The sequence below is a fragment of the Jaculus jaculus genome, chromosome 13 (genome assembly GCF_020740685.1).
Source record: "Jaculus jaculus isolate mJacJac1 chromosome 13, mJacJac1.mat.Y.cur, whole genome shotgun sequence".
Classification (NCBI taxonomy): domain Eukaryota; kingdom Metazoa; phylum Chordata; class Mammalia; order Rodentia; family Dipodidae; genus Jaculus; species Jaculus jaculus.
This window is the reverse complement of record NC_059114.1, coordinates 29,093,632-29,114,784: the sequence shown is the minus strand read 5'-3', so window position 1 is coordinate 29,114,784 and position 21,153 is coordinate 29,093,632. Positions and strand designations below refer to the sequence as shown.

The 21,153-nt window shown below is 42.9% G+C and overlaps 1 protein-coding gene across 2 annotated transcripts in view; it reads right to left on the bottom strand.

The window, feature by feature from the left end:
- Window positions 1-81: 81 nt before the first annotated feature.
- Window positions 82-21,153, bottom strand: part of Ddx55 (DEAD-box helicase 55) — a 30,497-nt gene continuing 9,425 nt past the window's right edge. Inside the window, exons 7-14 of one of the 2 annotated variants that reach the window (XM_004668491.3) lie at window positions 14,813-15,002; window positions 9,929-10,011; window positions 8,130-8,261; window positions 6,192-6,284; window positions 3,689-3,803; window positions 3,133-3,301; window positions 1,871-2,163; window positions 82-734 (exon numbers count right to left, since the gene is read on the bottom strand). In XM_004668491.3, coding sequence (XP_004668548.1) covers window positions 561-734; window positions 1,871-2,163; window positions 3,133-3,301; window positions 3,689-3,803; window positions 6,192-6,284; window positions 8,130-8,261; window positions 9,929-10,011; window positions 14,813-15,002 — 1,249 coding nt within the window. In that variant the 3' untranslated portion in view covers window positions 82-560. The remainder of the gene's footprint in view (window positions 735-1,870; window positions 2,164-3,132; window positions 3,302-3,688; window positions 3,804-6,191; window positions 6,285-8,129; window positions 8,262-9,928; window positions 10,012-14,812; window positions 15,003-21,153) is intronic. The other variant, XM_045132031.1, reaches the window with a different exon arrangement.

Below are 21,153 nucleotides of genomic sequence, written 5' to 3'. Positions count from 1 at the left end.
AAACGTTTGATATGGTATTACTTCCATACTACATGTTAAGCCCAGGCAAGAAACATTGGCCACATCCACACACCAAGGCAGTTGCTTTCAAAGACTTTTTATTCCATATAAGGCATAAACACTGCCATGGTAATTATTTGTCAGGATATGACTTGCTTCCTTGTTTTCAGATATGCACCAATAAAACAACACTGGGAGTTGAGCATGGTAGGGCATGTCTTTAATCCCAGCACTTGGGAGGCAGAGGTAGGAGGATTGCCATGAGTATGAAGCCACCCTGAGACTACATAGTAAATTATAGGTCAGCCCTACCTGGGGAGGGAGAAGATCCTTAATTCATAACCCATCGAAATAAATACTGACAGCTATTAGCACTCAAATAGATTTATACTTAACTTTGTGAGATTGCAACACTGGAAGTTTTAGTGAAGTATTCAAAAATATGTTATCCCTTTGTTTCTCACAATTTGAATACACCTTTCTGGAACAATCCCAAAGGGGAACAGGAGGGGACTCTCAGTGAGGGCAGCTGTGCCCTCATGCTTCATCTGAGGCCTGGGTCAGCAGTCATCTTCCTCGTCTGAGATCCCCAAGTCTGCCATGTTGACTCTTTTGCCACTTGTCAACAACCCCTTCTCAAATTCCTCTTTAGTAATTTTGCCTTTTTTAAATTTTTTCAAGAGTCTTGTGTCATTGAGAAGTTCCTCCATGTCCTCATCTTCAATATCAGAACCCTGAGTACAGAAGAAACCAACAGAGAACTGAGCACCTCAGTGTTCTAGAGAAACTGCAGTTCTTACTGATGACCTACACGCTCTTGGGTCAGCTTTCACAAATAAGCCAACTTCCCGCTATGGTCACTGATATAACATTTTTGGTGAGAGGACAATGGGGGCTAAAACGGTCTCTCTAACTGAGCCCAAGCCCAAACTGACTTTGAATTTGAGATTCTTCTACCTCAGCCGCCCAGAGGGCTGAAAATGCAGGTGTGAGCCACCATGCTGCTCCCTGTTTTTTTCTTTTGTTTTTCCAGATAGTGTCTCTGTAGCCCAGGCTGACCTAGAACTTACTCTGTAGTCCCAGGCTGACCTTGAACTCACAATGATACTCCTATCTCTGCCTCCCGAGTGCTAGGATAAAGTTGTGCACCAAGCACGCCTTTAATCCCAGCATTTAGGAGGCAAAGGCAATGAGTCCGAGGCCACCCTAAGATTACATACTTAGTTCCAGATCAGCCTGGACCAGAGTGACTCTACCTTGGGGGAAAAAAAAAAAAAAAGCTGTGTACCACCATGCCTGGCTCTGAGTCTTTTAAAAATGTTGTGTTACAGTAAAATTTGCTCAGAGGACTGAGAAAACAGCTCAGAAGTTAAAGGCGCCTGATTGCAAAGCCTGCAGTCTGGGGTTGAATTTCCCCAACCATCCACAAAAAAGCAAGACCAAAAAACTGCCATGGGAGCTGGGTGTGATGGCTCACACCTTTAATCTCAGGACTTGGGGGGCAGAGGTAGGAGGATTGTTGTGTAAGTTCAAGGTCAGCCTGAGACTACATAGTGAATTCCAGGTAAACCTGGACTAGAGCGAGACTCTACCTCAGAAAAAAAAAAAAAAAAAAAGTTGGCATAGGCAGCTAGTGTTCCACAAAAATTTCAAAAGAAAAAATTGTTCAGAAGGCAGGTGAGGTGGTGCACACTTAATCCCAACACTTGGGAGGCAGAGGCAGGGGGATTGCCGTGAGTTTAAGGCCATCCTGAGAATACATAGTGAATTGTAGGTCAGCCTGGGCTAGGGTAGGGAACTCTACCTTGAAAAAAGAAAAGTGTTCAGGATTCTAGACTGAAGTTTAAGCAATAAAGAAAACTAAATTTACCTCATCCCTTTTCCGTTTCTCATTCATTTTTTTCTTCCTTTCCTTTTTGGCCTTTTGTTTAGACCAAGCTTTGTTTTTGACGAATTTTCTTCTAGGGTCATTTTCTGTTCTCTCTTTTCTTTTTTGCTCCAATAATTTCTGTCTCTGCTTTTCTCTAATTTTATCTTTAAATGGAATCATGTCTGTATCAATGTCAACAGGCACAAATTCTGGAAACTGCTTTCCCCTCAGCTCTGGCATCTTGGGCATCTTCAGCAGGGCAAAGCCTTGAGCAAGATTAGCGAAGTCCAGATCTAATCAAATCAGACAGCACAGTTAGCATGCACACCCAAAGGAGGTACACAAGGATGTAGGGAGGGTTCCTACAATATTTAATTTTTTCTATAGTGGGCCCACTTTAATTACAATTTCTTAAAATCACATATTTTAAGATAAAAAGGAATTCAGCAGCCAGTGGGCAGTTTGGTTATTCTGTGTCTACCAAAAGCCTATAAAAGTTACTTTTCTCTTTTTGGCTTTTGAGGGGAGGGTCTCACTCTAGTCCAGTCTGACCTGGAATTCACAATGTAGTCTCAGGGTGGCCTAGAACTCACAGCAGTCCCCCTACCTCTGCCTCCCAAGTGCTGGAACTAAAGGTGTGGACCACCACGCCCGGCTCAACATTTTCTGAACTTTTAAAAGCAACTTTTATAAAACCAGGCCCGGCTCAACATTTTCTGAACTTTTAAAAGCAACTTTTATAAAACCAGGCCCGGCTCAACATTTTCTGAACTTTTAAAAGCAACTTTTATAAAACCAGGCGTGGTGGTCCACACCTTTAGTTCCAGCACTTGGGAGGCAGAGGTAGGGGGACTGCTGTGAGTTCGAGACCACCCTGAGACTACATTGTGAATTCCAGGTCAGACTGGACTAGAGTGAGACCCTACCTTGAAAAATTGAAAAAAAAAAAAAAGTTTAGAAAATATTAAGCTTGGGCTGGGAAGATGGCTCAGCAGCTAAAGGCGCTTACTTGCAAAGCCTGCTGGCCCAGGTTCAATTCCCAGTACTCATGTAAAGCCAAATTCACAAAGTGGTACATGCATCTGGAGTTTGCAACAGCAAAAGGCTTTAGCATGCTCATTCTCTCTCCCCCCAAATAAAAATATTACAAAAAGAAATATTAACCCTAACATACACCATACAAGACAAAGCAACTTCTCACTTGTAAGACCATCAAAAATTTAAGAAGAAACACAATTATGTAAGGGAAAGATCCAGCTTACCCTTTATCCTGAAAATGAGGTTGCATTCATGCTTTGCATATGCCTGGATGTAGGACACAAAAGCTTTCATGCCCTTCTCAAACACAGCTCTGTCAGCCAGAGCCATGGACTTGAGCTTCGGTAGTAGATCTGCTGTGTTTCTCTGGCGCTTCATCTCCTGCAGGGGGCACTGAACAGAAACCACAGTCTCACCTTCCCTGCCAGCATCACCCCATCCTCAGTGCCTCCATGACAGCCAATGCTAATAAGACCAAGGACAGTATACTTGAAAGCCTAATACCCAAAGCCAACCCAAGCATGTCCCATCATCCAAAAAGTGAACGTCTGAAAATGAGATTTCACATAATAGCCCTGATTGAATAAGGCAACGCTGAGCCCATGTTCTGAAATCATGACCCCAGAGAGGCCTCCACAGCCTTTAAGCTAGCCAGGCTCACATGCTCACATCACCCACCAGCCCAGATGTGTGCGCACCACTTTCTAAATTTCTAACTATTTGTAAAGAACCCTACCAACAGCCTGACCCTAGAGTGTTCTGCATAAAAAGAAAACTTACTTTCTGGTTAATCGCAAGAAAATGGATGTAGGATTCTTCCATGGGCAGGAGGAACACCAGAGCGCTGCCACCATGGCCGATGCGGGCTGTGCGACCACAGCGATGCACAAAGGCACTGGAGGAACACAGGATGGGAGCCAGTGCCAGGGGAGAGGCAGTGAGCAGAGCCCAGCCCCCAGCCATACAGCTGACTAAATTTCAGTGCTATGAAGGGCCATCAGACCCCACAGCTCAGGGCCAATGGCCTGGGAAAGTTGCAATTAAGTATTACACACAGACAGGAGTGTGTGACAGATAGTCAATGTAGACTCCAAGGAAAACTTGAAAGATACATATCTTGCTCTCAGACTATACAGGCACAGCAGGTCTCAGTGGAAAAATTGGAGAAGCAATGAAAAGTACAAAGAATAAAATTTGAGCTGTGGGCTGGATGGCTTAGTGGTTAAAGCGTTTGCCTGCAAAGCCTAAGAACCCCAGTTTGATTCCCCAAGGCCCATGTAAGCCAGATGCACAAGGGGGCACAGGTGTATGGAGTTGTCTGCAGTGGCTATAGGCTTTGGCACACACCTATTCTCACTCACTCCCTTTTTTTCTCTCTCAAATAAGATAAATTTTTTTAATAAAGGAACTGTAATCTCATTATATAATTACCATTATTATCAAATGAGCTTGTTTTCACAGAAATTTTGTTGTTTAGAGCTGGAGAGATGGCTCAGTGGTTAAAGTGTTTGCCCACAAAGCCAAAGGACCTCGGTTCAATTCCCCAGGACCCATGTAAGCCAGATGCACAAGGGGGCACATGCTTCTGGAGTTACTTTGCAGTGGCTGGAGGCCCTGGAACACCCATTCTCTCTCCCTCTGCCTCTTTCTCGCGATCTCTCAAATTAAAAAAAAAAAAATTTTTAAAGTGCCTTTTAAAAATGTATTTAAGAACCCGAGCATGGTACACACCTATAATTCCAGCTTTTGGAGGCTAAAATTAAGATAGCCCTGAGAGCTGGACGAGGTGATGCAGCATACCTTTAATCCGAGCACTCGGGAAGCCCTAACTCATAAAAATCCTCACTCAACCAAAAACAAAGATAGATAGATAGATAGATAGAATAGATAGATATGAAAGAGAGAACGGGAGCACAAGGGCCTCCTGACAATGCAAACAAACTCCATACACATGTACCACTTTCTGCTTTACATAGGTTACTCCAGTCCCAAGTCTTATTCCTTGTTTTGTTGCTTTTTGTCCATTTCAACATTCTGTGATTAATTTTCAGTATTTGAAAATGACATTCATGAGGTAATATCTCATGGCTAACTTTTTGTTTGTTTTTGTATTTTTCCGAAGTAGGGTCTTGTTCTATCCCAGGCTGACCTGGAATCCACTAGTCTCAAGTGGCCTTGAACCCACAGCAATCCTCCTACCTCTGCCTGTGGAGTGCTGAGATTAAATGCATGCACTACCATGCCCAGCTTGTTGTTTGTTTGTTTGTTTTGTTGGGGGGGGGGTTGTTTTTGTATTTTGAGGTAGGGTCTCACTCTAGCCCTGGCTGGCCTGGAATTCACTATGTAGTCTCAGGGTGGCCTCGAACTCATGCTGATCTTTCTGTCTCTGCCTCCCAAGTGCTGGGATTAATGGCATGCACCACCACATCCAGCTCTCAAGGCTATCTTAATTTTAGCCTCCAAAAATCAGAATTACAGGCACAAACCACCATGCTGGGATTAAAGGTGTGCACTGCCACATTCAGCTCTCATGGCTATCTTAATTTTAACCACCAAAAACCGGAATTACAAGCATGAACCACCATGCTCTGCATTTTGGTAGGGTCTCGCTCTAGCCCAGGCTGACCTGGAATTTGCTATGTAGTCTCAGGGTGGCCTTGAACTCACGGCTATCCTCCTACCTCTGCCTCCTAATTATGGAGATTAAAAAGCATGTGCCACCTCATCCTGTAACTTTTTTAAAAAATATGTTTATTTGCAAGCAGAGAAAGATGTCTATCTTTCTCTGTCTAGAGAATAGGAGTGCCAGGGCCTCCTGCCACTGCAAACAATCTCTAGATGTGTGTGCCACTCTGTGCCTCTGGCTTTACATGAGAACTGGGGAATCAAGCTGTAATCCTTAGGCTCTGCACCCTAACCACTGAGACATCTCTCCAGGCCTCTAAACTTTTTAATAAACAAATACAATATTTTAAATGCCACTAGTTAATCTTCTTCAATATTATTCCACTTTGATGAGCTCAGTTCCTAAAGAGAGAAATAATTCTCTTTTTTTGTTTTGCTTTTTAGACAAGGCCTCATGTAGCACAGGCTGGCTTCAAACTCACTGTGTAGCACAGGATGACATAATCTTCCTACCTCCTCTTCTCCAGTGCTGGATTACAGGTGAGCACCACCACATCTGGTTTTATGAGGTACTGAAGGTTGAACCCAAAGGGCAAGTACTCTAACCACTGTGCTCCATCTGTAGCCCACAAAGAAGTAACATTATTTTCACACATACCTGGCATTGCTGGGAGGGTCATACTGCAAAACCCAGTTTACTTCAGGAATATCAATTCCCCGGGCCATCACGTCAGTGCACACCAGAATCCCACTAGGAGGGAGAAAGCAGCATTCTGAAGGAGGCTACCCTCTCCATCACCTTGTCTCTCCTGCCCAACCTCAATGACGACAGTAAACACAAAACTTCTGAAGTTTCTTACAGAAGCAAGTACTTTTGGATCATAATAATTTGATAGTTTTTTTTTATTGTTGTTTTGTTTTTGAGGCAAGACCAACATACTGGCCTTCTTTTTTTTTTTTTTAATGTGAGAGCATGCCAGGGCCTTCAGCCCTTGTGATGGAACTCCAGACACATGCAACAACTTGTGTGCATGTGCAACCTTGTGTGCTTGCATCACCTTGTGTATCTGGTTTACGTGGGAGCTGAAAAGTCAAATGTGAGTCATTAGGCTTCACAGGCAAGCAAGCACCTTAACTGTTAAGCCATCCTCTTCAGCCCTGATATTTTTATTCTTCCTAAAACCCTGTGGGACTTTACAAGTTCCAAAAAAAAGAGGAGTGAGGGAAACAGTAGAACCTTTTTTGTTGTTGTTTTTGGCAGTACCAGTATCCAAGATCTCACACATGCTAGCAAAATGCTTTACCACTGAGCTACCCTCAATTTTTTTTTTTAATGTTGATACTGAAAGGTCTCAGTATGTAGTTAAGGTTAGTCCTGAACTTTTGATCTTCCCATTTCAATCTTCCAAGAGCTAGGATAAAAAGCATGTGCCACCACACTTAATGTATTTCCACTTGAAAAAATGAAGGTGGTAAACCAGGTGTGGTGGTGCATGCCTTTAATCCCAGCACTTGGGAGGCAGAGGTAAGGGGACCACCATGAATTTGAGACCAGCCTAGGACTCTGAGGTGAATTCCAGGTCAGCCTGAACTAGAATAAGAACCTACCCCAGCAGGGAATGGGAGAGGGGAAGAAAGTAAGCATTTACATGCAAAATTAGACACAGCTATGCTTAGAGACCTCCATGTTCTCTGTGTGTGGTCAGCATCCTAACAACCTATAGGCAGGTGCATCCCAACAAGATTAAGGGAATGCTCTCTGCTCTGTTCAACCAGGGACAAGCAGTTCCCAAAACCTCCTCTGAGCTAGTCGTGGATGTTAGGTCGAAATGGGCTTCCCAAATGGGAGTCACCAAAAGAAAAACAGGATGGCTACAGGGAGATATAAGGAAATGGATTATCCACATTCCTCAAGAACAATGCCCAAGAACAGGATTTACTGCCCCTCCTTATCTCTCACCAGGTCACTTCTGGTCTCACCTTGAGATCAGAGATTTACTGTCCCCCTACCTCTCACCAGGTCACTCCTGGTCTCCCCATATGGATAATGTAAAAGAACAGAGATTTACTGCTCTAACAAGAAAATTCCTTCCCTTAGTCACCTTCCCCCATTTGAAAAAGCCTATAAAGCTCACGATCTGTAACCCCAGACTAACTGCTCCTGAGAGTCAGTCTTGGCAGCTCATGTTCCCCTGCCCCCAGGACTCTCCCACCGCCCCCCCCAGATTAAAAACTTCCAACTTTGCCTCAGAGTGGTCTCTGTGGTCCTTGGTCACTCCTGAACCTTACAGTGGGAAGATACAGGAGAAAAGTATTTGAGGTGCCTATCTTTTCAGGGGTACAATCAAGAGGGAAGTGATCTTAGCACTGCATAGAGTGAGGGCAGGGAGGCCCAGCGTGGTGGCACATGCCTTTAATCCCAGCACTCCAGAGGCAGAGGGATCACCATGAGTTCAAGGCCACTCTGAAACTACATAGAGTGAGGGCAGGGATGGAACTCCTGGTGTTTGAGATGCAGCAACCAGGAATGAAACCAATGAGGCAAAGGGAGGATGGGTGAATGTGATATCCATTGTAGCCACTGCAGCTGACCCACCTCTGTAGCCCACGGAACTCCATGAAGATCTTGTTGCGCTTGTATTTCATCTTGCCATGAATGCACAGGATCGGCACACCCTTCACCAGGGCCTCCAGGGCCTTCCCGTAGTACTCCACACAGGCACAGGTGCTGCATAGGAGGCAAAGTGCCGACATTTATCGGCCTGGCTCCCAATTTGATTTCTTAGTGTGGTACAGTCAATACAGCCAATGCAGTTCATTAGCACAGAAAACTTTCTTGCTGTTGCTCAAATCCCTTGAACATCAGTACAACCCCTGAGGATGTGTCCCACTGTCTAACGACGGTCCAGCATGAGGGTCTCCCTGCACACAACACACATTCAAAACAAACAATGGCAACTTAGACATAAAAAGTCTTAAGATTACAAGAGTCAGTTTCCTATGGAGAAATCCTTCCTCAATTAACAGGATTCCCCAGAGTTTAACTGGGCCTCGCAGATTCTCTTTCACAGGAATCTTGAGTTTGGAGTTGAGTTAGCCAAAGTCAGAAGGGGCTGGAACAGGGTGATGCCAATAGACACGTCTGTTGAGATAGCCTACTGACCTATGCTAGGAATGCTGGGACTCCTGGGCCCTGCCTTCCCAGACATGGGCATTCAACTTACCCTCAACCTCTGAGCTTTTACCTGACAGCCTTGAACTCAGTATGTAGCCCAGGCTAATCTTGAACTCATTATGAACCCTCAATAAGACTACTGTTTCTGGATCTTTTTTTTTTTTTTTTTTTTTTTTCAAGGTAGGGTCTCACTCTGGCTCAGGCTGACCTGGAATTCACTGTGTAGTCTCAGGGCGGCCTCGAACTCATGGCGATCCTCCTACCTCTGCCTCCTGAGTGCTGGTGTGTGCCACCACGCCTGGCTTGTTTCTGGATCTTGAATGCTGGCTTTACAGGCATGAACCAGCCGTCTTTTCACAGGCAGAAGTCAGCTCAGGAAGAGAGGTTTCTGAGAAGGCTATTTGCTTTTCTAATCAAAGATACGAGCATTGCTTCCACCCCTTCCCTGCTATATCTCATTTCAGTGCAGACAAGACAGGGCAATGCAGTGGTCATCTGAAGCTATGAGTAGGTATTTAAAAGGAAGCCAGGTGTGGTGTTGTACACCTTTCTCAGGAGACAGAGGTAGGAGGATCACTGTGAATTCCAGGTAAACCTGGGCTACAGCAAGACCCTACCTCAAAAAAAAAAATAAATAAATAAATAAATACATAAAAAAAAAGGAAGGGCTAGAGAGATGGCTTAGTGGTTAAGGCACCCAGGTTGGATTCCCCAGGACCCACATAAACCAGATGTAAAATGTGGCGTATGCGTCTGGAGTGTTTGCAGGGCTGTATACCGCTCTCTCTCTCTCAAATAAATAAATAAAATAAAATAAAAAATAATAGCCAGGTGTCGTGGTACATGCCTTTATTCCCAGCACTCAGAGGCAGAGGTAGGTGGATCACCATTTGTTCAAGGCCACACTGAGACTACATGGTGAATTCCAGGTCAGCCTGGACTAGAGTGAAACTACCTCAACCTCCCCCCAAATTTTTGTTTAATAAAATGAAAGGAAAAGAAAAGGCCAAAACAAATGAAAACGCATCAAACCTTGACACTGGGAAACACTGAAGCACAACAGAAACTGCCTGCCTTTGGATATCTCTCTACAAAAGAAACAAACTTCTCCTATGTCAGCCACAGAAGTTGGCTTCTTAGTTATCTGCAGCCTCATACCTCCCAGAGAACACTCTGCCTGCATGTGCTGACCCTGCCTCCCCAGCCACAGCCCTGATTACCTGAAGAAGACCAGATGTTTCTCCTGCTTATGATTTCGAAGAAAATGGACAAGCTGATTAAATTTCTCATCTGCCTTACATACCTACAAAAGATAAAATAAAAACATACTTAAGAGCCAGGCATGCTGGGTGTGGTGATGCACACCTTTAATCCCAGCACTTGGGAGGCAGAGGTAGGAGGACTGCCTTCAGTTCCAGTCCAGCCTGAGACTACATAATGAATTCCAGGTCAGCCTGAGCTAGAGTATAACCCTACCTCAAGGGCAGGGGAGGGGAGAGGAGAAGAGCCAGGCATGGTGGCACACGCCTTTAATCCAAGCACTAGGGAGGCTGAGTGACTACCAGATCAGCCCAGGCTAGACTAAGATACTATTAAACAACAAAAAAAATTAAGATAAATGGAGTTGGGGAGATGGGTCAATGGTTAAAGGAGCTTGCTTACAAAGCCTACTACCCAAGGTTTTATTCCCCAGTAGTCAAGTAAAGCCAGAAGCAAAAAGTGGCACGTGTCTGGAATTCAATTACAGCAATAAGAGGCCTCACTGTATCCAGTCTCTCTTTCTCTCAACTAAATATTTTTAAAAAAAAATTTTAAAGATATATGACCAGGCATGGTGGTGCACACCTTTAAATCCAGCATTTGGGAGGCAGAGGTAGGAGGATATCCATGAATTCAAGGCCACCTTGAGACTACATAGTGAATTTCAGGTCAGCCTGGGCTAGAGACCCTACCTCAAAAAAAAAAAAAAAAAAAAGATTATGAGCTGATAACCTCCTCCATGTAGGCCAGTTGACAGAAAGCTGGAAGAAGCCATTCTGGGGCTGGAGAGATGGCTTAGCAGTTAAGCGCTTCATTGTGAAGCCTAAGGACCCTGGTTCAAGGCTCGATTCCCCAGGACCCACGTTAGCCACATGCACAAGGGGGCACATGTGTCTGGAGTTTGTTTGCAATGGCTGGAAGCCCTGGAGCACCCATTCTTTTTCTCTGTCTGTCGCTCTCAAATAAATAAATTTTTAAAAAGAAGCCATTCTGCATGGAGTTCAATGGGAGAAAAAAATCACCAGTGAAGATACTCAATAGTGAACACTGCAAGCCTTATATTTGGCCAGCCAGGCCACATGAGCCATCAGGTACAATAGTGGCATATCTGTTTGAGGGAACCAAAAGCCCTCTAATTGGACTGGAGGCCCACTCCATGGGATGGAATACATCCCTGATACTGAAAACCTACAACAGGGGTAGTCATGAGCCCTAGGGGTGTAATGTCTGCTGCTGTCAGGCTAAATGTATATACTATGCTCACCAAACTGCCCAGTAAAGCACTTCTCTTAATGTTCATACCCATATATTAATGCTACTCTCACTTTTGGTAGAGAACCTTCTCTTTTCAGGTGGAAGTGACCTTGGGATGACTCAGAAGCCATCATGGTGCTGGGAAGAAGTGACAGAGGAGTGTTCAGCACTGCAATATCTTTATTACACCTTCTAAGGCTCAGGGTCTAATGCAGAAGAGGTGGCAGAAAGAATGTAAGAGCCAAACGAAGGGTAGGACTCCTTACAACGTGCTCCTCCAGACACAAAATGGCCTGGATATCCATGACCTCACAGTGACTGACACTACCTACACAAAACCATCATAATAGGAGGAAAAGATCATGACATCAAAATAAAAGAGACTGATTGAGAGGGGGAGGGGATAGAGAATGGAGTTTCAAAGGGGAAAGTGGGGGGAGAGAGGGCATTACCATGGTTGTTAATAAAAAAATAAGTTTTAAAAAATTATATATATATTATATATATATATATATATATATATATATATATATATATATAAAATTACACACACACACACACACACATACATGAATTCCCCCATAACTGTTGTCTGTTTCAGCCTTCATCTGGGAATGCAGTTTACCCCAGACTGAACAGAAGTTAGTTATCATTATCAGCCAGGCTGGCTTAGAACACATCACCATGCACAGCTAACTATAAAGGTTTATCTGAGTCACAAAATCACATAACCAAGGCACCGTCATCTAAGCAACAGTTTCCAAGCCCCAGTATACAGTCAGGATGTGCCATCTCTAACACCAGCTCTCATATCTTGACCAGCCCACAGATTTGGCGTTGGTATGTCTGGCAGAGGACCAAGAATGTGCATTAGCTACAAGTTTCCAAAAATTTGAGACCAAGTTGAGAAGTCATAGCACTAAGTAAGCACAGCTTCACAAAAGAATTACTTGAACAGGGCTAGAGAGATGACTTAGTGGTTACAGTGTTTGCCTGCCAAAGCCAAAGGATCCAGGTTTGACTCTCCAGGACCCACATAAGCCAGATGCACAAGGGGGCACATGCATCTGGGGTTCATTTGCAGTGGCTGGAGGCCCTGGCATGTCCATTCTCTCTTTCAAATAAGTAAATAAATAATATTATTACATATATCATATACATTATTAGTGTGTATGTGTGTATATATATACACACATACATACATACATACATACATACATACATACATACATACATATATATACATATATGTATATGAATTAGTTGAATAGTCTCCATGGAGACAGACTCCAGGATCCTTTAACCTGTTGGGTCCTTTGTACAGCCTCCAGTGTGTTCCTTAAAATCAGATGTGCTGGCAAACACTTGCAATCCCAGACAGAGGGATCAGGAGTTCAAAGTCATTCTTAGTTACATAGTTAGCTAGAAGCCAGCTTGGGCTACATGAATTGTTTTCTCAAAAAAGAAAAACAAATAATGAATTAATTTTTTTTACATGTGCTCATTTAAATGAATACAACAGCAGCTACTATTGTTGTGTATTTATTAGTTCTTTTGTTTGTTTATTTATCTATTTATTTATTTGACAGAGAGAGAGGCAGATAAAGACAGAATGGGCACATCAGAGCCTCCAATCACTGCAAACAAACACCAGATGCATGTGCCACCTTGTGAATCTGGCTTATGTAGGTCCTGGGGAATTGAACCTGGGTTCTTTGGCTTTCCAGGCAGAAGACTTAACTGCCAAACCATCTCTTCAACCCTGTTTTGTTTGTTTTTTGAGGTAGGGTTTCACTGTAGCCCAGGTTAAACTGGAACTACTCTGGAGCCCCAGCTGGCCTTAAACCCACAGTGATCCTCCTACCTCAGCCTGCAGAGTGCTAAGATTAAAGCCATAGCCATTCATAGGTTCTTTATGTCCTAAACTCCTTATAGGGAGTGGCTATCTTCAACAAGCCAACATGGTGGGTATAGTAGCCCAACAACAAATGCTGCATTTATGAGGAACAAAGCCAAAATGTGCATCTGGAGTCTTGCTCTAGCTCCCAGGCTCCCTACTATACACCATGTGCAGAATCCTGGCTCACCTGGGAAAAGTCAGCTTCTTGTCTTACATGGCCCAGCCTGGTCTGAAAAATGAAGGGCAAACCAACTGCAATGCCAATAACACTCTCTATGTAGCTGTTCTAGGAGACAACAGACTCACACACCTGACAGTCCCCAGCTTTCTCCCAGAAAGCAGAATTCATGCTCAGAGGCTAAGATATGCCACTGTCCTTAAGAAAAGCTCACCCAGGGCTGGAGAGATGGCTTAGTGGTTAAGGCACTTGCCTGCAAAGCCTAAGAACCCAGGTTCGATTAACCAGAACCCATGTAAACCAGATGCATATGTTGGCGCAGGAGTCTGAAATTCATCTACAGTGACTAGAGGCCATGGCACACCTATTCTCTCTCTAATAAATTAATTAAAATGCATAAAAAAATTTTTAAAAAGAGAAAGAAAGGCTGGAGAGATGGCTTAACAGTTAAGCGCTTGCCTGTGAAGCCTAGGGACCCTGGTTCAAGGCTCAATTCCCCAGGACCCACGTTAGCCAGATGCACAAGGGGGCACCATGCATCTGGAGTTTGGTTGCAATAGCTGAAGGCCCTGGCGTGCCCATTCTCTCTCACTCTCTCTCTGCCTCTTTCTCTGTCTGTCACTTTCAAATAAATAAATAAACATTTAAAAAAAAATAAAGAAAAAGAAAAAAGAAACCTATTCAAGCTGATGATCTGACATGCACCATAAACTGTGACACTGGTCTCTTGGCCATCCTATAGCCCATCCCAGTAATGGAAAAGAACAGAACTCACAAGACCTTCTTACTAAACAATGAAGTGCCCAAAACCCATCCCCTGCCTTAGAGAAGCATTACAGGAGGGCAGCCAGCACTTTGGGCCACAAAGCCGGCAGTGTTCAAATTCAGGTCAGCCACTGGGGACAGTTAGTGGTGGAGCAGAACAGGTACCTGGCACGTCTCCACAGTCCAAATGATATGCTGTGTCTTGCCGATATTCCTTGTTCTGACTTCTGAGACATAGGCTGAACCATGCCAGCCTCAGCAGAGCCACCCAGGCAAGCATGATCAAATGGAGCTTCAGAGACACTGCACTTCAAATGTTTCTGCTCAAGTTAATGTAGATACTTACTCAACAAGTATGACCATTTGTCACTCAGACACCTTGTCCAAGCTGTGCACCCAAATGCATTTCTAAATATTTTATTTATTTATTTATTTATTTGACAGAGAAAGAGGAACAGAGAGAGAGAAAGAGAATGGGCATGCCAGGGCTTCCAGCCACTGCAAATGAAATCCAGACACGTGCACCCCCTTGTGCATCTGGCTTACATGGGTCCTGGGGAATCGAACCTGGGTCCTTTGGCTTTCCAGGCAAAAGCCTTAACCACTAAGCCATCCATCCAGCCACAAAATGCATTTCTAAATGCTCCAGGGTCTCATTTAGACTAAATGCCCTAGCAAACTTCAAGCTCTCACCATCTCCTCTGAGTAGCAAGCAGCAGGACAGACTAGAAAGCACCCTGTGCTTACCATGTAATAGTTCTCCAGACGGGAGGGTGTTTTTTGGGTGCTGCTGGCTGCCACACCCTTTTCCTTCACAGAAATGCGGACAGGATTCCGGAGGCCAGCTCTCACCAAGTTCTCCACTTCCTGTGTCTGTGTGGCTGAGAAGAGGCCTGTTCTCCTCTGCTTTGGCAAAAACTCCAAGATTGTGTTTATGCTAAAAATAGAAAATGTACTCTTTGGTACTTAACCTTTTAATAAGTGTTAGCTTTTCTAATTTGTACTGTAACATCCTTATACTTTCTATTTTAAGTATACCTTTTTCTCAAACAAATTAGCTATTTTTCCATACCATTTGTTTTTCCTGAGGCACAGCTGAGGTTAAGTAATATTTGACTGCATCTGATAATGTATTATATGTTTAAAGCCTAGTGACTTCATTTTGACATTCTTGTGATTTCATATGCTGTATTCTTCAAGCAATAAAATTCTAATGTGTTTTAGAAAAAGAAAGAAAATGTACTCTTATAGCTCACTGCCAACAGTTAACCAGCAGCACATGAAGATGCCACAGTTAAGATGGCAGCATAGGAACCACACCAAAGCAGCATAGGGGAGAAAAAGAAAAAGAAAAACCTGAAGGGAGGATGGCAGGGCCCAATGGAGTGGCTCATGAAGAAGAGGGCCAGCAAGAAAATGTCAGCCACCATCCATAGCCTGCCCCTCACCCCCAACCGCCAGCACAAGCAGCAGCAAGCACCAGAGACCTGGGGAAGGGAACTCACCTACACAGCACCTGGAACAGGCCATCAGAGCAGTGCTCCAGCAACCCAGCCAGCCTACCTGAGCCCACAGTGTAACAAAGAGGAACCCAAGCACGAGCGCAGCATAATTGAGACCAAAACCATCCCCAAAGGTAACTGGGATTACACTAGGTCAGTACCTGCCATATAAGCCTGGTATATAGGCTTGATTCAGAAGTGCTAACTGCCCTTCCATGTCAGGGTAAATTATATGTTAAATCTGATGGATGGTCAGATTGGCAATTCTTAAATAAGCTATATTTTGGGCTTGTGATTTGTTGCTTCCTGATTTATAGTGCCATTGTTTCCTCTTTTGTCTTTGTATATATTGTTTTAATTTTTTATTTATTTATTTGAGAGCAACAGACACAGAGAGAAGGACAGAGAGAGGGAGAGAGAGAGAATGGGCACGCCAGGGCTTCCAGCCTCTGCAAACGAACTCCAGACGCGTGCGCCCCCTTGTGCATCTGGCTAACGTGGGACCTGGGGAACCGAGCCTCGAACCGGGGTCCTTAGGCTTCACAGGCAAGCGCTTAACCGCTAAGCCATCTCTCCAGCCCTCCTCTTTTGTCTTTGGTTGGGAAAGGTTCTAATTTGGTCATAAGCTGACTTGGAGCCCTCAAAAGACCAGAAATATCAGCCTCCCAGTTAACAGGATTAAGGGTGTGGGACAACACACACACTAAAGGATAGTGACTTTGTTAGAGGATCTGGTTATCATAATACCTACTCTTGCATAAATACTCTGTTCTGCTTTTCATTGAATGTGTACATTGTTTAGTTAAATTTTACAATCTGCCTGTATTTTGTTCCACTCATCCTTCTTGAATACTCTCACAGCAGGAAAACCCAAGACCTGGGGTCACTTTTGTGGTTACTCTGAGGGTCTGAAGAGCCGCATCCAGCACCTTAAGCTCCTACCCTGAAGATATATAACATCAGATTGATTGACACATCTAACAATAGTGAATATAATTAGAAAACCCAAGCATTAAATTAATCCAAGAAGCAAAGTTATGTACATTATAATACAAGAAATACAAAGGATCAAGACAATATAAATCCACCAAAAAGTATTAATGCATCAGAAATGACCTCCAGTGAGACTGATTTAGAGGAAATACATGACAAAGATTTCAAAAGAATGATTATAAGTATGTTCAAGGAAATTGAAAGAATCAAAGAAGAAAAAGGAAACCAATTTAATGAAATAAGGAGGTCAATACAAGACATAAATATGAGAATAGGAATAATAAAGAAAAACCAGTCAGAAATACTATCAACGAAGAACACATTCAGTGAAATTAAAAACTCTGTAGAAAGCCAGGCATGGCAGCGCACACCTTTAATCCCAGCACTCAGGAGGCAGAGGTAGCAGGATCACCGTGAGTTTGGGGCCACCCTGAGACTCCATAGTGAATTCCAGGTCAGCCTGGGCTAGAGTGAGACCCCACCTCAAAAAACCAAAAAAAAAAAAAAAAAAAACTCTGTAGAAAAACCTCATCAGTAGAATGGATGAAGGAGAGGACAGAATATATAAACTAGAAGACCAAGTAGCAGACCTAATACAGGCTAACAAAGAGAAAGACAAACTAATAGGAAAATATGAATGGGAATTTCAAGATATTTAGGACATTATGAAATGATCAAACATAAGAATTCAGGGTCGGGCTGGAGAGATGGCTTAGCGGTTAAGCGCTTGCCTGTGAAGCCTAAGGACCCCGGTTCGAGGCTCGGTTCCCCAGGTCCCACGTTAGCCAGATGCACAAGGGGGCGCACGCGTCTGGAGTTCGTTTGCAGAGGCTGGAAGCCCTGGCGCGCCCATTCTCTCTCTCCCCCTCTATCTGTCTTTCTCTCTGTGTCTGTCGCTCTCAAATAAATAAATAAAAAATCTTAAAAAAAAATCTTTAAAAAAAGAATTCAGGGTATATGGACTGGGGAAATGGCATAGCAGTTAACAGCATTTGCCTGTGAAGCCTAAGGACCCAGGTTTGATTCCCCAGGAACCACATAAGCCAGATGCACAAGAGGCACATGTATCTGGAGTTCATATGCCTTAGCTACAGGCCCTGGCATGCCCATTCTCTCTTTCTGTCTCTTTCTCATAAATAAAATATTAAAAAAAAAAAAAGAATTCAGGGCATAGAAGAATTTCACTCCTAAGGCACAGTAAGCATTTGCAACAAAGTCATAGAAGAAAACATACCCCAAATTGGGAAAGAGATGCCAATGGAGATACAGGAAGCCTTTAGAACACCAAACAAACAAAACCTGGAAAAAAGCCTCTCAGTGCCATATTACAATAACACTACCAAACATACAAACCAAAGAAAGTATATTGCAAGCAGTTAAGGGCTAGAGGGTTGGCTTAGCAGTTAAGGCATTTGCCTACAAAGCCAAACGACCCAGGTTCAATTCCCCAGGACCCACGTTAGCCAGATGCAGAGGGGGAGCAAGCATCTGGAGTTCGTTTGCAGTGGCTGGAGGCCCAGGTATTCCCATTCCATTCTGTCTGTCTCTCTCACTCTCTCTCCCCCTCTTTATCTGTTAAATAAATAAAAATAAAATATTTTTTAAGATAATTTTTTTAAAAGAAAGCAATTAAGAGAGAAAAATAAAGATACATACAAAGCAAACCTATAAGGATCACAGCAGACTACTCAACACAAATTTTAGCCAAAAGGGGGCTGGAGAGATAGCTTAGTGGTTAAGGGATTGGGACCATGGTACAATTCCCCAGGATCCACATTACCCAGATGCACAAGGGGGCACAAGCATCTGGAGTTCCTTTGCAGTGGTTGGAGGCCCTGGTGTGCCCATTCTCTTTCTCCCTGCCTCTTTCTCGCAAATAAATAAATAAATAGTTTTTAAAAGCCAGAAGGGCTTGGAATGATGTATTACTTCCTCTCTGTCTGATCACAATGGGATCAAACTACAAATCAATGGCAAGAAAAGCTATACAGCATACACAAAACCATAGAAACTAAACAATACACTACTACATGATGAATGGGTCAATGAAGAAATCAAGAAAGAAATAAAAAAATTCATAGTTAAGTGATAATGAGAACACAACATACTAAACCTTTGGGACATAATGAAGGCACTCCTATGAGGGAAATTTATAGCTTTTAAGTGCCTATATTAAGAAATTAGATGGGAGCCAGATGCACAACATAGCACATGCATCTGAAGTTCTTTTGCAGTGGATGGAGGACCTGGTGTGCCCATTCTCTTTAAAAAGAAGAAGAAAAAAAGAGTATGAGACTAGGGCTGGAGAGATGACTCAGTGGTTGGGTGCTTGCCTACAAAGTTTAAAATTGGGTTGAATTCCCAAGCATCCACATGAAGCCAGATGCACAATATGGCACATGCATTTGGAGTGGCTGCAGGCCCTGGCGCACTCATTTTGTCTGGCTCTCTTCTATCCCTCAGTGATTGTAAATAAATAAATAAAAATTATTAAAGAAAAATGAAAAAAAAAAGAAATTAGATGGGGAAACAGTGGAAGATTTTCCACTAAAATCAGGAACAAGACCAGGGTGTCCATTGTCCCCACTTTTATTTAATATGGTACTGGAAGTCTTAGCTATAGCAATAAAGCAAGAGACACAAAAAAGGGATACAATGGGAAAGGAAGAGATCAAGTTATCATTATTTGCAGATGATATGATTCTATACATAAAGGATCCTAAAAACTCTACCAGCAAACTGTTAGAGCTGAAAAACACCTATATCCATGTAGCAGGATACAAAATGAATACACAGAAATCAGTAGCCTTCCTATATGCTAACACCAAACACACAGAGGATGAAAGCAGAGAGTCACTCCCATTCACAATTGCATAAAAAAAAATAAAATAAAGTACCTTGGAATAAACCTAACCAAGGAAGTGAAGAATTTCTACAATGAGAACTTTAAAATTCTCAAGCGAGCAATTGCAGAAGACACTAGGATATAGAAAAACATCCCTTGTTCCTGGATCAGAAGAATCAATATTGTGAAAATGACAATCTTATCAAAAGCAATCTACATATTTTAATGCAAGCTCCATTAAATTCCAATGGCATTATTCACGGAAACAGAAAAAAACAATACAAAAATTCATTTGGAAACACAAAAAATATCGAATACCTAAAGCAATACTGAGCAACAAAAATAAGGCAGGAGTTATCACCATACCTGATTTTAACCTATACTGCAGAGCCATAGTAACAAAAACAGCATGGTACTGGCACAAAAGCAGACATGTAGATCAATGGAACAGAATAGAGGACCCAGATCTAAGCCCAAGTAGCTATAGCCACCTGATAGTCGACAAAAATGCCAAAAATACTCATTGGAGAAAAGACAGCCTCTTCAGCAAATTTTGTAGGGAAAACTGGTATGTATCTGTAAAACAGATTCTTCTCTATTTCCATGCACAAGAATTAAGTCCAAATGGATTAAAGATCTTAACATCAGACCTGAAACTCTGAAACTGCTAGATGAAAAAATAGGAGAAACCCTTCAACTTATTGGTCTTGGCAAAAACATTCTGAATATAACCCCAAATGCTCAGGCAATAAAACCACAAATTAATTGTTGGGACCTCATGAAATTACAAGGATTTTGTATGGCAAAGGACAATGTATATAAAGCAAAGAGGCAAACTATACATCTGATAACGGATTAATATCTAGGATATAAAAAGAACACAAAAAATAAGTAATAAGAAATCAAACAAGCCAAGTAAAAAATGAGCAATGGAATTACATACAGAGTTCTCAAAACAAGAAATACAGATGGCATATAAACATCTAAAGACTTGTTCTACATCCCTCGTCATCAGGGAAATGCAGATTAAAACTACGCTGAGCCAGGCGTGGTGGCGCACGCCTTTTATCCCAGCACTCGAGGCAGAGGTTGGAGGACTGCCGGGAGTTCAAGGCCACTCTGAGACTCCATAGTGAATTCCAGGTCAGCCTGGCTACAGTGAGCCCCTATCTTGAAAAACCAAAAAACAAAACAAAACAAAAAACTACATTGAGATTCCATTTCACTCCTGTCAGATTGGCTACCATCATGAAAACAAATGACCATAAGTGCTGGTGAGGATGCGGAAAACGAGGAACCCTTCTACACTGTTGGTGGGAATGCAATCTGGTCCAGCCATTGTTGAAATCAGTATAGAGGTTCCTAAAACGGCTAAAAATAGATCTACCATATGGCCCAGCTATAGCACTCCTAAGCATATATCCTAAGGACTCATCTCATTCCCTTAGAGATATTTGCTCGACCATGTTTACTGCCAATTCACAATAGCTTGGAAATGAAACCAGCCAGATGTCCCTCAACTGATGAGTGGATAATGAAGATGTGGCACATTTGTACAATGGAGTTCTACTCAGCAATAAAGAAAAATAAAGTTATGAAATTTGCAGGAAAATGGATGGGTCTGGGAAGGATTATACTAAGTGAGGTAACCCAGGCCCAGAAAGCCAAGCATCACATGTTCTCTCTCATATGTGGATTCTAGCTACAGATAATTGGACTTCTGTGTGAGTAGGAAGAAAACTCAGTAG